Raw genomic sequence first — 13,069 nt, 5'->3', positions numbered from 1 at the left:
TGTAGTGAAATGAATTTTTTTTATTGACTGCGTCCAGTTTTCCGACCACCAAAGTGGTCGAAATTTTCGACCACCGGTGGTCGGAAAATTTGGACCCGCCTAACTATTCTCTTGGCCATTTTTTCCGACGGTTTTAGAAAAGTGGTTACTCTTTCCGACCACTCTCTCTGGTGGTTGGAAATAGCTAGGGGGATTTTTCCGGATACCCAAATTGGTCGGAAAAGAGGTCGGAATAGGCGTTTCCGACCTAATTAAGGCTATTTCCGACCACTTTTCGGTGGTCGGAAAATAGCAAATTTTCAGCAGTGTTTGGCCCCCTTTAACTGCCAATTATTAGATCATTCACATACAATATGTTGGTTCTATTAAGGATCTTTAACTGTCAATTTAATGCTTCGAGACAGTGGAAAGTGGAAATTGCATTAAAAGAAAAGAAAATAAAGAGGAGTTGCAGATATAGAGAAGAAATTGAGGGAGAATAATGATATTAATTAAAATCCTATTAATCCATATTTATACAAAAAGATAAGATGGATGTCCAATGAGTAATAACAAAATTATTATTCTCTAGCTATATAATATAAGGAGCTCAGGTCAGGGGTGGGGTGTTATAGATTTGAGATGAGAGGCTGGCGCAAAATGAAGGGGTGACCCAACAGATCCTCCGCGGTGGGCCGATTCTGAGGATGTATCTCCAAGCAACATGCAATGAAATTTCTTAACTCTGGCGAAATCCCGGCCGGCATCAGCCTCACTGGCTGAGATGCTGAAATGGCAGTCTCGATGGCGGTCCTATATGAAGTTGGTTCTGATAAGGAGTCATCTAATAATGGATAGTTTCCCACATATAACTCCCAGATGCTCATCCCAAAGCTCCATATATCCACCGCATATGCATAGGCTTTGGGTAGTCCGTGTTGCTGGGTGAAGTAGTCGTGAATCCTCTCAGGGCTCATGTATCCCAGCGTTCCGGGCAAGAGTTTGCATGTTTCCTCCTCGTTGAGGATTTTCGAAATCCCAAAATCAGCAATCTTTACCACGCCTTGAGAGTTGAGGAGGAGATTCTCAGGCTTGATATCATTATGAACAATGTTGCGGGTGTGGAGGTAGTTGAGAGCTGAAAGAATCTGTTTGGCCACGAAAGAGAGATAGGCTTCATCTGGAAAGTATTTCCCTGAGAGGGAGAGGAGGTCCATATACTCGAGGAGCAGTTGGAGACCTTCATACTGATAGGTAGCTTCGCCATCAATCCTGTAGCCAAAGAATTTGATGATGTTGGGGTGGTCGAGATTTGAGAGTAGCTGGATCTCGGTGCTGAATATTTGACGGCTAAATTTTCCAAGTCCAAGGCGCTGCCTCTTCAAAGCATAGTCCTTGCCAGTAGGCGGGTGGGAGGCCTTGTGCACGTAGGAATCTTCTCCCCAGCCAAGAAGGTTGTCCTCGTCGATCACCACTTCCGAGATGTTGATAGGATGATTAGGAGGAGGAGTGGGGAGAGTAAACGGAGGAGCGACGGAGGAGTAAAGTGGAAGGCTTTGGTTAGCTGAATTGGGAGCCGCCATGGAGGTGGAAGCTAGCGGGAAGAGATCGAGATCCGATATCAGAGAGCGAGCTAGGGCTTTTAATTTTGAAAGAGGGATCGGAACTCGGAAGAGACTAGATCAGAGAGGCCGTATTGTATATATAATAAATATATGCATGCACGCACCAACAAATCCATATATATTGGGATTAGGAAAATAATTCTGTTTTGAAAATTTATGTCCAATTTGATACGGAGTATTATTATTATTATTTTTTTTAATAGAGTTAATACCCAAAATCGTCCTCGACTATAGTGATTTTTCTCAATTTCGTCCTAAACGACTTTGGTGACCTAATATCGTCTCAGACTTTTGTGTTTCGCTCAATTTATTCCTCCATTTGTTATTTCGTCAAATTGGTGTTAAATAAAGGAACAATTCAGTAAAGTCAATATTGATATCTCTTTACTTTCAACTTGTGAAGTGCGAAATTCATCTTTCTTGTACGAATTACACCCAGAATTACTCCCGGACCTACAATTCAAATTTTATATTCGCAGTTTTAGGAGTAATTCTGGGAGTAATTCGTAAAAAAAAAAAAAAGGATTTCGCAGTTCACATGTTTATAAGTAAAGAGATGGCAATATTAAAATTACTGAATTGTCTATTTATTTAACACCAAATGGACAGAATAACAAATGAAGGACTAAATTGAGCAAAACCACAAAAGTCTGGGACTAAATTGAGCGAAACACAAAAGTCTTGGACGATATTAGGTCACCAAAGTCGTTTAGGACGAAATTGAGAAAAACCACTATAGTCGAGGACGATTTTGGGTATTAACTCATTTTTAATATTATTTTTAGTCTTTTGACTATATTAATATGTCTCAGCTGCCTTATTAGGAATAAGGGTCAAATAGGTCATTCAAACACACACAATAATGCAATTAGCTCATTGAATTTTAAAAAACAACAATTAAGTCTCTAAACTAACTAATTTCATTTAATTAATTCAATTTACAGATTTTTTCAGGTTACTAATAGGTCATTCCATTTTTTTTAAATTGTTATTTAAAAAAATTATTTAAACTTAAAAAGAAAAAACGAATAAAGTCTCCACCGGCATCAACATTCTCATATTATTGCTTCTATTAGCATTTTCTATTCTCTCTTTAGTACCTTCTCACAGATTGTTTAGATGAGGATGAGAATATTGTTTCTTCTATTTTTTTTTCTTCCCTTTTGTATCTAAGCTGGGCATGTAGGATCTACACGCTCCAGCTTACGGGGGGGTGTTGGAGGATGAAAATAGCATAGGGCTATTTTTGTCAATCCTCCTAATCCTCTTCTATTTTAACCACTTCATATATATCTTGTCTTCTCTGTAATACACACTTGATCAATAATATCATCTTCTTCTCTCGGCTTCTTCTCTCTGCTTCATCATGTAGTCCATATTCCGACAATGACTTTACCTCTCTGGGTGAGTGCATTGTTTCCTTTGCTTCATGGACCATGATGCCCTTTCATCTGCCATGTTCAATAATTTATGTAGTTAGTTCTTTATTACCCACATAAATTTATTTTTCTCTGTTATTTTGTTTAAGCTCTAACAATGTCATTCTAACTACTTTCATTGGCCTTATTTTATCCTTTTACTTTTTGAGCTATGTTTCCTATATCTGAATTCCTTGCAGTTCGAGAGCTGGTGAAATACATGATAGGTAAACATACCCGTTTGAGTTTTCAACTGTTGAAATGCCTTATGAGACGTACAATGGGGTTAATGTCCGTCTTAGGTAGGTTTGTCACATGGGACTTTTACTTTTGCAAAATGCATGGCTTTGATTTGTCTCTCCTTTCATTAACCTAGAATTCAAATTTAACAAGTTCAAGCACTTTCTAAGGAGCTGCCAAGATGTTGACTGCTAGATGCTTCATTTGATCAGAACGATTTGCCAAATCCATGCATATATTTAACTATGTTGAGCAAAAATAGTTTATGGACATGGTCTGAAAAGAATAATGCATTATCAATGTTTGCAAGGAGTAACGTTTGCTTGGTTCTACTTTAACTGGAAGGACCATCATTTATGCAACAAAAGAAATTGAATCGGCAGGCACAGAGTATAGAGATGTGTATAAAGTGGCCCGAAATCAACCGTGCCATTGGCAAATTATGATAAGAGAATCTTCAGTGTTTCACTGATTTGCAAAGGAAATTGAACGTATACAACTATACTCACTAAACACAACATCAACATTAATAGAATATTCACAGTGTATACAACTATACTCACTAAACACAACTATACTGGCCGAGTAACAAAATTGAATGTATACAACTATACTCACTAAACACAACATCAACATTAATAGAACATTCACAATGTATACAACTATACTCACTAAACACAACTATACTGGCCGAGTAACAAAATTGTGCTCGGTGAGTGTAGCTACGGTGCTTCTTTGCTGTGCATTTACATTTAGGCAAGAATTGAGGAAGTCGATTAACTCATCCGTAGCTCAGGGCACCTCCTGCAGCGGGAGGGAATCAGTAATAGCCCTCCGAATAGTGTCTAGATTAGCACTAAAATCAACACCGACGAATGGGTAGTGGCCTACAAACAACTCCCAGATGATCATTCCCATACCCCAAACATCTTGCTGAAAAAGAGTTAGGGCATTCAATCCCCTTCTGGAGCTGGCAGCTTGTATTGCCTCGGGGCTCAAATATTGAGCCCCGTGATTCGGAAGAGCGGGCCTGACTGCCACCCGCTCCAAGGAGGGGATAACACGACTCATTGCAGCCTCTATTATCTTCGAGTGCCCAAAGCTGCAAAGCTTCACAGTCATGTTCTGGTTCACCAACACATGATCAGGTTGAATAGCCAGATGTGCTATTGATTTCTTGTGGATATGAGTTAGAGCCTCCAAAATCTTATTTGCCACCTTTGACAATTGGACCTCGTCCTGAATATGTAGTCCTCTGAGGGACTGGCCATTGATGTACTCCAGGAGAATCTCAGTATTACCATCGAACCAATTTTTCTCAAAATGATACATTCTAATTAGGTTTTGGTGTCGTCCAACCAGCTGAAGAATTAGTAGCTCGTCATTGTTTGTTGGCTCTTTCGGACAGTTTGTATGTGTTGTCTTCAAAATGTACTGCATATCAGCACCGGCCCTCCTTTTGCGAACTATAGTAACCTTCCCGGTCAGCCGTTCCCCAGGTTCCATTTCATGCAACCTGGGTTGGTGTTCGGGTCGGGGTCGGAGTGGACCGAATACTTCCATGGCTCACTGTCACAAGAAAAAAAAAGAAAAAGAAAAAGGGAATTAGTCTGTGACCAATATGCATCGATAGTAAACAATATTCACTCCTTTTTTTTTTGTTTGTTTGTTTTTTTTTTTGTTTTTTTTGTTTTTTGTTAATTTTTGGCAGCAATGATTTTTATTGAATATATGAAGGCAAAACATGCAGCAGTATAATAGATTTTATCTCTACTTCTCATCAATCAATATAATCTACGCAAATATTCAAAAAATAAAAATAAAAATCTACGCAACAATTATGCGCTATCTACGCGGCATTGGCCGCCGTAGACACCGAAAGTTTAGCAGCAGCAGCGCCGGCGCGGCCACCGCGGCGTTGATCTCTCTCATGAATCTCCATGCATTTCAGCAAATATTTAAAGGTCTCGATTTCGCACGGGATTATGAGCCCGCCACGGTGCTCAAACCCGAACTCCTCTTCCACTTTTTCCAGCAACACCTTGAACAGCGGATCGCTTAGATAGGTGGTCGGAATTATGAACCGCCGCAGCAGCTCCCCCCGCCCCACGTATACCCCCATGTACCCCTTCGGCACGTCCGCCGGCGCCTGCCTCTCGCAATCGGCGCTCTTTGCCGCCGGCGAAACGCTAGCCGTCGTCTCCACCGTTGTCGTCGTCGTCCTCCTTCCGGAATTGTTACGCGCGATGCGTTTCCACTTTCGCACGAATCCCATCAGCCTCACGATGCGGCGGATCCCGCACACCTTTCTCTTTTCCCCGACTAATAATTCTGCCATTCTGCTAACGGGGCGGCGGATAGACAGCGGCGAAGGAGAAATCTGGCGGCGACGGCAGCGGATAGACGGCGGCGAGGACTAGATCAGGCGGCGGCGGATAGATATATAGACGGCTGAAATTAAGAATAGAAATGCTACGATAGCTGCATGGCGCTTCTTTATGAATGTAGATTGATATGATGATGTTCAGAAATAATGAGGATAAAAATACTGCCAACACGTACTGCATTTACAAATTAAGATCAGATACATACACCAAGTTTACAAGAAATAAATTAGATGTACATACCGGAGCTTGTGGTTGAAGTCGGGCGGTTAGGAGAGGAAGGACAGCGTCGGTGAGTAGTGGCCGGCGGTGGACAACCAAGATTCTGAGAAGACTACAGGCATGCAAGAAATAAAATCAAGATACATACACCAAGTTTACAAGAAATAAATTAGATGTACATACCGGAGCTTGTGGTTGAAGTCGGACGGTTAGGAGAGGAAGGACAGCGTCGGTGAGTAGTGGCCGGCGGTGGACAACCAAGATTAGCTTTGTGTATGTATATATGTTGCAGTGTTTAGCTAGCTTGGAGGACTGGATCCTTTTTATAGAGGGTACAGTACATGTTAAGGTGGAAAGACTAATTTTATTTGTGGTTTTCCTTTAATTTTAATTTTTCAACTTGTGGTTATTCCCAGTGGGGGATTTTTTTTTTTAAAAAAAAAATTGGATTCTTTAGTTGCGAAACTACATAGAAGGAAAGGTATATGATCATGTGGAATTACTTGAGAATACAAAATATACTGGAGTATTTTTAAAAAAATATTTCTACTAAATTAAAGTTATTATTGTTTGAAAATGATAAGCGTAGTCACGAGAAATAAAAATCTAGCCCGCACAAGATTAGTTTAATTGTTTAATAGGGGTAGTATTTGAGAGAAGAAAATTTAAAATTTCATCCTCATAGTAAGACTTACTAGTATTTGCTCCGTGTGATGCGCGTGATGAAATTTATGTAATTTTATTATTAATAATATTTTAAAAAATTATAAAATCAAACATTAATCATCAAAATTCATTTTGAAATGTTTTTTTTTTTTGCAACACTAAATTCGTTGTTATATTGAATATCACAACATAGTATTAGAATATATTATAAAGTATTGTGTTATTAGATACTACATGAGATTTGAAGATTTTACATTTAAGTAATTCTATATATAAAAATATAAAAATATAAAAATATAAATATATAAATTAAATAAATAAATATACTACTTATATAAATTTAATAAGATTGGGCCGAAATGCCAAAAATTGGATATTGGGTAGCAAATTATTATGTTAAGAGTTTATGTATATTACGTTAAGAGTTTATGTGTGTTACGTTAAGAGTTTATGTATATTATGTTAAAATTATATGTATTATGTCAGGAGTTTATGTAAATTCTACTATATAATTATGTACATGTGAAACAGGAGATTTTTAGGATGCACAATATAACAATTGCTAAACAAACCCTGGTTGTCATACTGCGGACTTTCGTCTTCTTCCGACTGCGCTGCGAGCGTCCTTTTCTCTAAACTCACCCGATATCAATGAAAACCAACAAATGTTTTCGGTGATATGGCATTTCAATCAAATCGCCAGGAGACATCCACTTCGGGTTTTAAGTTACATATTTCATCTATTATAATGTATAGATGTACCTTATTTGAAACCCTAAAAGGCTAAAAGTGTTCTAGTATTTACCCGTGCAAATATTTCCAGCAAATGTTATAGTATTTACATGCAAATATTTACGCACATGTGTCATGTATATATTCGTATATTTCTATACACATGAAAATAAAATAATTTTTGACATGTTTACCTATGGTTTAAATAAGAGGTATGAATTTTTATTATTACAACCTCAAATTGTTCTTTATACCATCACAAGCTGCCATAAGTGTTCACTTCCTAAATCCACTATAAGAACAATGTTTGCACTCATGATGATAGCTTTTAATGTACAGTTAACTTTAGCATAAGTGTTTTCAAAAAAAAAAAAAAAAACTTTAGCATAAGTGTTTATTCTGCCCTTATAAACATTGACATAAGTGCTTATTTAAGTTCAAAATTGATGAACTTAAATATACAATTGACTAACATGTTAATTATGCCATTATAAGCATAAATATACAATTGACTAACATGTTAATTATGCCATTATAAGCATATATAAGTTCTCATTTCCCAAATTGTTTTTCCCATTCTCGTTTGGTAGAAAAGGTATTTTAATACTGCAATGTAGAAAAATATTACACTGAAAAAAACATACAAATTAAAGTAGACATATACAATTTTACAAAAAAACAAAACAAAACAAAAAACTAATATTTATTGGTGTCTACATACTTTCATACAACAAAATCTGACTTTATAATTCCAGAGGCTTGAAGGTCTGAGGGCTTCAATAATCTCTCAGATCCAATTGTATGTCTGAAACATGAAGTGTTGCACTTTAAAGGTTTCGAAGGACCTGAAATTATGACAAAAGTCATAGGCAATAGAAATATAACAGTTATGGTAAACAAATACCCAAACTTTTTTTTTTTTTTTTTTTTTTTTTTTGTGTCCAGAACCAAGTCAACCAAATAATATAAAACATAGAATGTTTTTCCTTTCCAGAACCATCAGTCTCTCTATATATGCAAGTTTCTCATTCTTGACAGTCCCAACCATAGCCTTTCCAATCAAGCTTTCCCGTTCAGAAGGAACATAAACATATTCCCAAAGGAACATCACCACTCGAAATAGTTGGCATGTATGTATGTACCCTATATATTAGAAAATAACATTGATTTATTAATAAACAATTCATATGATCAGAATAGATATTATTGTATTATATGTATTAACCTTACCTCTCCGTATTGCTCTCCTCGTATGGACTAAATGTGACAACAATTTAAAAGTCAAGAGATTAAATATAAAAAAAAAAAAAAAATTAATAATCAGAGACCAAATTTATAGAGAACGAACTTCAATCTAAATTTATTTTCAAACATTTGCATAGACATAGATATAAATTAAAGATTAACAGTGTATACTTGTAGTGTAATAACAGGTCGATTTGGCATGTGCAAATAATTTTCAAAACCTGATCTCAGAACTGCAAAATGAACAAAAAATCCAAACCTCTAACTCACATTTCTCACTCAAATTCAGACCAGATGCTATCCCATTCCCCACTACTAACTGTCTGCTGTAGGAAGGATATTTGACACAGCAACCTTAACTGTCAATTATATTAGATCATTCACAATGTTGGTTCTATTAAGGATGCTTAATGCCCCCTTTAACTGTCATTTTAATGCTTAATTGGAGACAGTGGAAAATGGAAATTACAGTAAAAGAAAAGAAAATAAAGAGGAGTTGCAGATATATATAGAGAAGAAATTGAGGGAGAATAATGATATTAATTAAAATCCTAATAAACCAAGATTATACAAAAAGATAAGATAGATGGATGTCCAATGAGTAATAACAAAATTATTATTCTCTAGCTAGCTAGCTAATATATATATATATATATATATATATATATAATATAAGGAGATGAGAGTTTGCAGGGGTGGGGTGTTAATGTGTTATAGATTTGAGATGAGAGGCTGGCGCAAAATGAAGGGGTGGCCCAACAGATCCTCGGCGGTGGCCCGATTCTGAGGATGTATCTCCAAGCAACATGCAATGAAATTTCTTAACTCTGGCGAAGTACCGGCCGGCATTAGCCTCAGTGGCTGAGAGGCTGAAATGGCGGTCTTGATGGCGGTCAAATATGAAGTTGGTTGTAATAAGGAGTCATCAAGTAATGGATAGTCTCCCACATATAACTCCCAGATGCTCATCCCAAAGCTCCATATATCCCCAGCATATGCATGGGCTTTGGGTAGTCCGTGTTGCTGGGTGAAGTAGTCGTGAATCCTCTCAGGGCTCATGTATCCCAGCGTTCCGGGCAAGAGTTCGCCGCATGTTTCCTCGTTGAGTATTTTCGAAATCCCAAAATCAGCTATCTTTAGCACGCCTTGAGAGTTGAAGAGGAGATTCTCAGGCTTGATATCATTATGAACAATGTTGCGAGTGTGGAGGTAGTTGAGAGCTGAAAGAATCTGTTTGGCCACGAAAGAGAGATAGGCTTCATCTGGAAAGTATTTGCTTTCGAGGGAGAGGAGGTCCATATACTCGAGGAGCAGTTGGGGACCTCCATACTGATAGGTAGCTTCGCCATCAGTCTTGTAGCCAAAGAATTTGATGATGTTGGGGTGGTCGAGATTTGAGAGTAGCTGGATCTCGGTGCTGAATATTTGGCGGCTAAATTTTCCAAGTCCAAGGCGCTGCCTCTTCAAAGCATAGTCCTTGCCAGTAGGCGGGTGGGAGGCCTTGTGCACGTAGGAATCTTCTCCCCAGCCAAGAAGGTTGTCCTCGTCGATCACCACTTCCGAGATGTTGATAGGATGATTAGGAGGAGGAGTGGGGAGAGTAAACGGAGGATCGACGGAGGAGTAAAGAGGAAGGCTTTGGTTAGCTGAATTGGGAGCCGCCATGGAGGTTACCGGGGGTGGTGGAAGCGGCAAGAGATCGAGATCAGATATCCTAGAGCTATCTAGGGCTTTTTGAAAGAGGGATCGGAAGAGATCGAGATCAGAGAGGCCGTATATATAATAAATATATGCATGCACCAACAAATCCATATATATTAGGATTAGGAAAATAATTCTGTTTTCAAAATTTATGTCCAATTTGATACGGAGTATTAATTTTTTTTTTTCTTTAAATATTATTTTTAGTCCTTTCACTATATTAATATGTCTCCGGTGCCTTATTATGAATAAGGGTCAAATAGGTCAATTCAACTGCACACAATAATACAATTAGATAACTAAACTTTAAAAAACAACAATTAACTCCCTAAATTAATTAATTTCATTTAATTAGTCCAATTTACAGGTTTTTTCAGGTTACTAACAGGTCATTCCATTTTTTCTTTAAAATTGTTATTTAAAAAAATTATTTAAACTTTAAAAAAAAAAACGAATAAAGTCTCCACCCGAGACGAAAAAAGTCTCCGGCCATGGAGGCGGTTTTAATCAAAAGGAAGGGAATGAGGATCGGAAAGCCGACGACTTGTACAAGCGTGCCCATCCATTTGCTATTGCCGCCTCTTTCGAAGTAGACGTTGTCAAGGTTGGTGGTGACTGTTTGTCCGGCGATAACGAACACGGAGTAGGCCGATATTTCCAGCTGCCTGCCGTATAATAGTTTGAGTAAAGAACCTGTTAATTAACATTATTGCTAATTAGAATTCTTTTACAGGTTAATTAACATTAATGGATTAATCCTCACAACTTGTGTGAACCATGGTCCACACAATAATGATTGAGCTTTGGTCTCTAGAATGATCTAAACTCAAGTTTTCCCTTAGAAGCTCTCTTTCCCTTTCAACGATGAATTTTTTATGCAAACCGAAACGAAATCCTGATCAGGAAAGTCCAGTTAACTTTACGAAGATGTTGTTTCTCAAAAGTTGGCTTTCGCATTTTAGCCTACTAATTCTTGGTAATATTGTGATAAATTATTAGCTCTTTTTTTTTTTTTTTGAATTATTTTCTTTATTATTTCTGCATAAAGGTGTTCATTACTTATAAATCTACTTGTGTTTCTATGTTTGAATAATACTACATGCTATGAAATCTTTAGCTCTAGTGAAGAACTAATTAGATCTAAGAACTAATTGATGGTAGTACTTTGCTCTGAAATCATTAGCAATAATGCTAAATTTCTTATATCACAATTCAATGTAGGGTTCTTTAGGTTTTTTATAGTTAGACTCTTATTTTTTTTATTTCTAAATCATCATCTGTATATATTATATCCTCTGCCTCTGTATATATTAGATAATCTGATTTAAAAAAAAAAAAATTGCATGTGTATTTCTGTAAAAGAATAATAAATAGACAGAATAACTATGATAGAAAAACAGTTAATGAGAACTAAATAGGAAAGCAGTTGAAGAAAAATAGCAAGAAGAATAAGACAGCAGTAAGCAATACTACTTAATTAATGTCATAAGATATCTAAAGTAGGTATGTTTTCTTTTAAGTGTATAAATTAATCTTATTTTATGTAATTGTGGGCATGTTTTACTTGCGGGTATTTGTGCCTAACAATTGTCTAACTTTGTACCTGTCAAACTTTGCCTTTATACTTTAGGTTATCATGTGTTTATCCTTGGTATCTAGCTGTGATATTTACTTGTTTACTTTTTTTTTAATGTTATGTTTAGAGTTCTTGGAGTAAGTTAATGATGTCCACAAATAAAATGGTAAAAGGATGAAAAGTGTATCGCTTAGCATAATTGGATTAGCAAATTTATTTATAAACATCTTTCAAAAAATAAAAATACATTTAATCCATGTATAGAAAATGTACATAAAACATAAATAAATAAATAAATAAATAAATAAATAAATAAAAAAAACTAGCTACTAACTTCCTTCCTAAAATTCAACAGTCCATTAAGACTTTCAACCTTATCATCAGATACAAATCACTAAAATGTTATGAAAAAACTATTAAGTTGATAATTCATAAAAAACATATGAAACTATTTAGGCTCCAACTTTAGGATTGTCAAGCAATCCAGGACAATGAGCAGCTACTAAGGCACTGTCATCCCTACTTTCAAGACCGCAAATGCATAAGTTTTCAAACTGTTCTTTCTTGATAGCAATCCTATAAAATCAATGATTGATCCACCAAGGACTCTATCTTCTCGTTAGGAACTAACCCATTGTCCTACAAAACAAAAAACAACTTCAATGGAAAACAATATATTTTGGTAATACCCAAAATATTAGAGCTGATACCTTTAGTTGTGGTGCTGTTAAACCAAACAATACGATGCATTCACTTCCCAAAAATAGGAATAGTGCATTACCAATCACATAAAAATCTTACTTTGAACCTATACCTCCGAATACCATCTTGCCAACTCCTATTACATGTATTACATCTATTCAAACCATCTGTCAGTATAAGTTTTTTTGTTACAGAGCTTGTAGACCTGCAAGAAAGATAACACCTATTCTGATCATTCTCTATTCCAACAACTATTGTAGGACCCCAATAATCACCATACTGCACAAAAATAGTGTATGAACAATGTTATAAAATAAAAAAAAATTGCACAGTGTTTAACTGGATGTCATATTTTAGAATTGTTTTTTACTTACTATATTGGTGGTTCACTGGAACAATCAAAAAACACAATTAGCCAAATTGATAGCAGTGGAACAGTGCTACCAATTTAATGGGTCCAAAAGGCCTGCAAAAACAACATTACATTCCTGACCTTGTCCATCCCACACTGTCGAATTCAAATTTGTTCTTCATGAAATCAATAAAAAAAAAATTATTCTTCATGAAATCAATAAAAAA

The 13,069-nt window shown here is 36.3% G+C and overlaps 4 protein-coding genes across 4 annotated transcripts; all 4 read right to left on the bottom strand.

The window, feature by feature from the left end:
- Nucleotides 1-608: 608 nt before the first annotated feature.
- On the bottom strand, nt 609-1,562 carry LOC109192283 (mitogen-activated protein kinase kinase 5-like). Its single transcript, XM_019342856.1, has one exon. It carries the CDS (start codon nt 1,560-1,562, stop codon nt 609-611), a length of 954 nt encoding a protein of 317 aa, XP_019198401.1.
- A 2,492-nt stretch (nt 1,563-4,054) lies between these two features.
- Nucleotides 4,055-4,768, bottom strand: LOC109192282 (mitogen-activated protein kinase kinase 4-like). Its single transcript, XM_019342855.1, has one exon. The coding sequence runs from the start codon at nt 4,766-4,768 to the stop codon at nt 4,055-4,057; it is 714 nt and encodes a 237-aa protein (XP_019198400.1).
- Nucleotides 4,769-5,111: 343 nt separating this feature from the next.
- LOC109192280 (auxin-responsive protein SAUR50-like) lies at nt 5,112-5,600 on the bottom strand. Its single transcript, XM_019342854.1, has one exon. It carries the CDS (start codon nt 5,598-5,600, stop codon nt 5,112-5,114), a length of 489 nt encoding a protein of 162 aa, XP_019198399.1.
- Nucleotides 5,601-9,222: 3,622 nt separating this feature from the next.
- Nucleotides 9,223-10,176, bottom strand: LOC109192279 (mitogen-activated protein kinase kinase 4-like). Its single transcript, XM_019342853.1, has one exon. The coding sequence runs from the start codon at nt 10,174-10,176 to the stop codon at nt 9,223-9,225; it is 954 nt and encodes a 317-aa protein (XP_019198398.1).
- Nucleotides 10,177-13,069: the final 2,893 nt, after the last annotated feature.

The sequence above is a fragment of the Ipomoea nil genome, unplaced genomic scaffold (assembly GCF_001879475.1).
Source record: "Ipomoea nil cultivar Tokyo-kokei standard unplaced genomic scaffold, Asagao_1.1 scaffold1770, whole genome shotgun sequence".
NCBI lineage: Eukaryota > Viridiplantae > Streptophyta > Magnoliopsida > Solanales > Convolvulaceae > Ipomoea > Ipomoea nil.
Note: the sequence above shows the minus strand (reverse complement) of the source record. Positions and strands in the feature narration are given on the sequence as shown.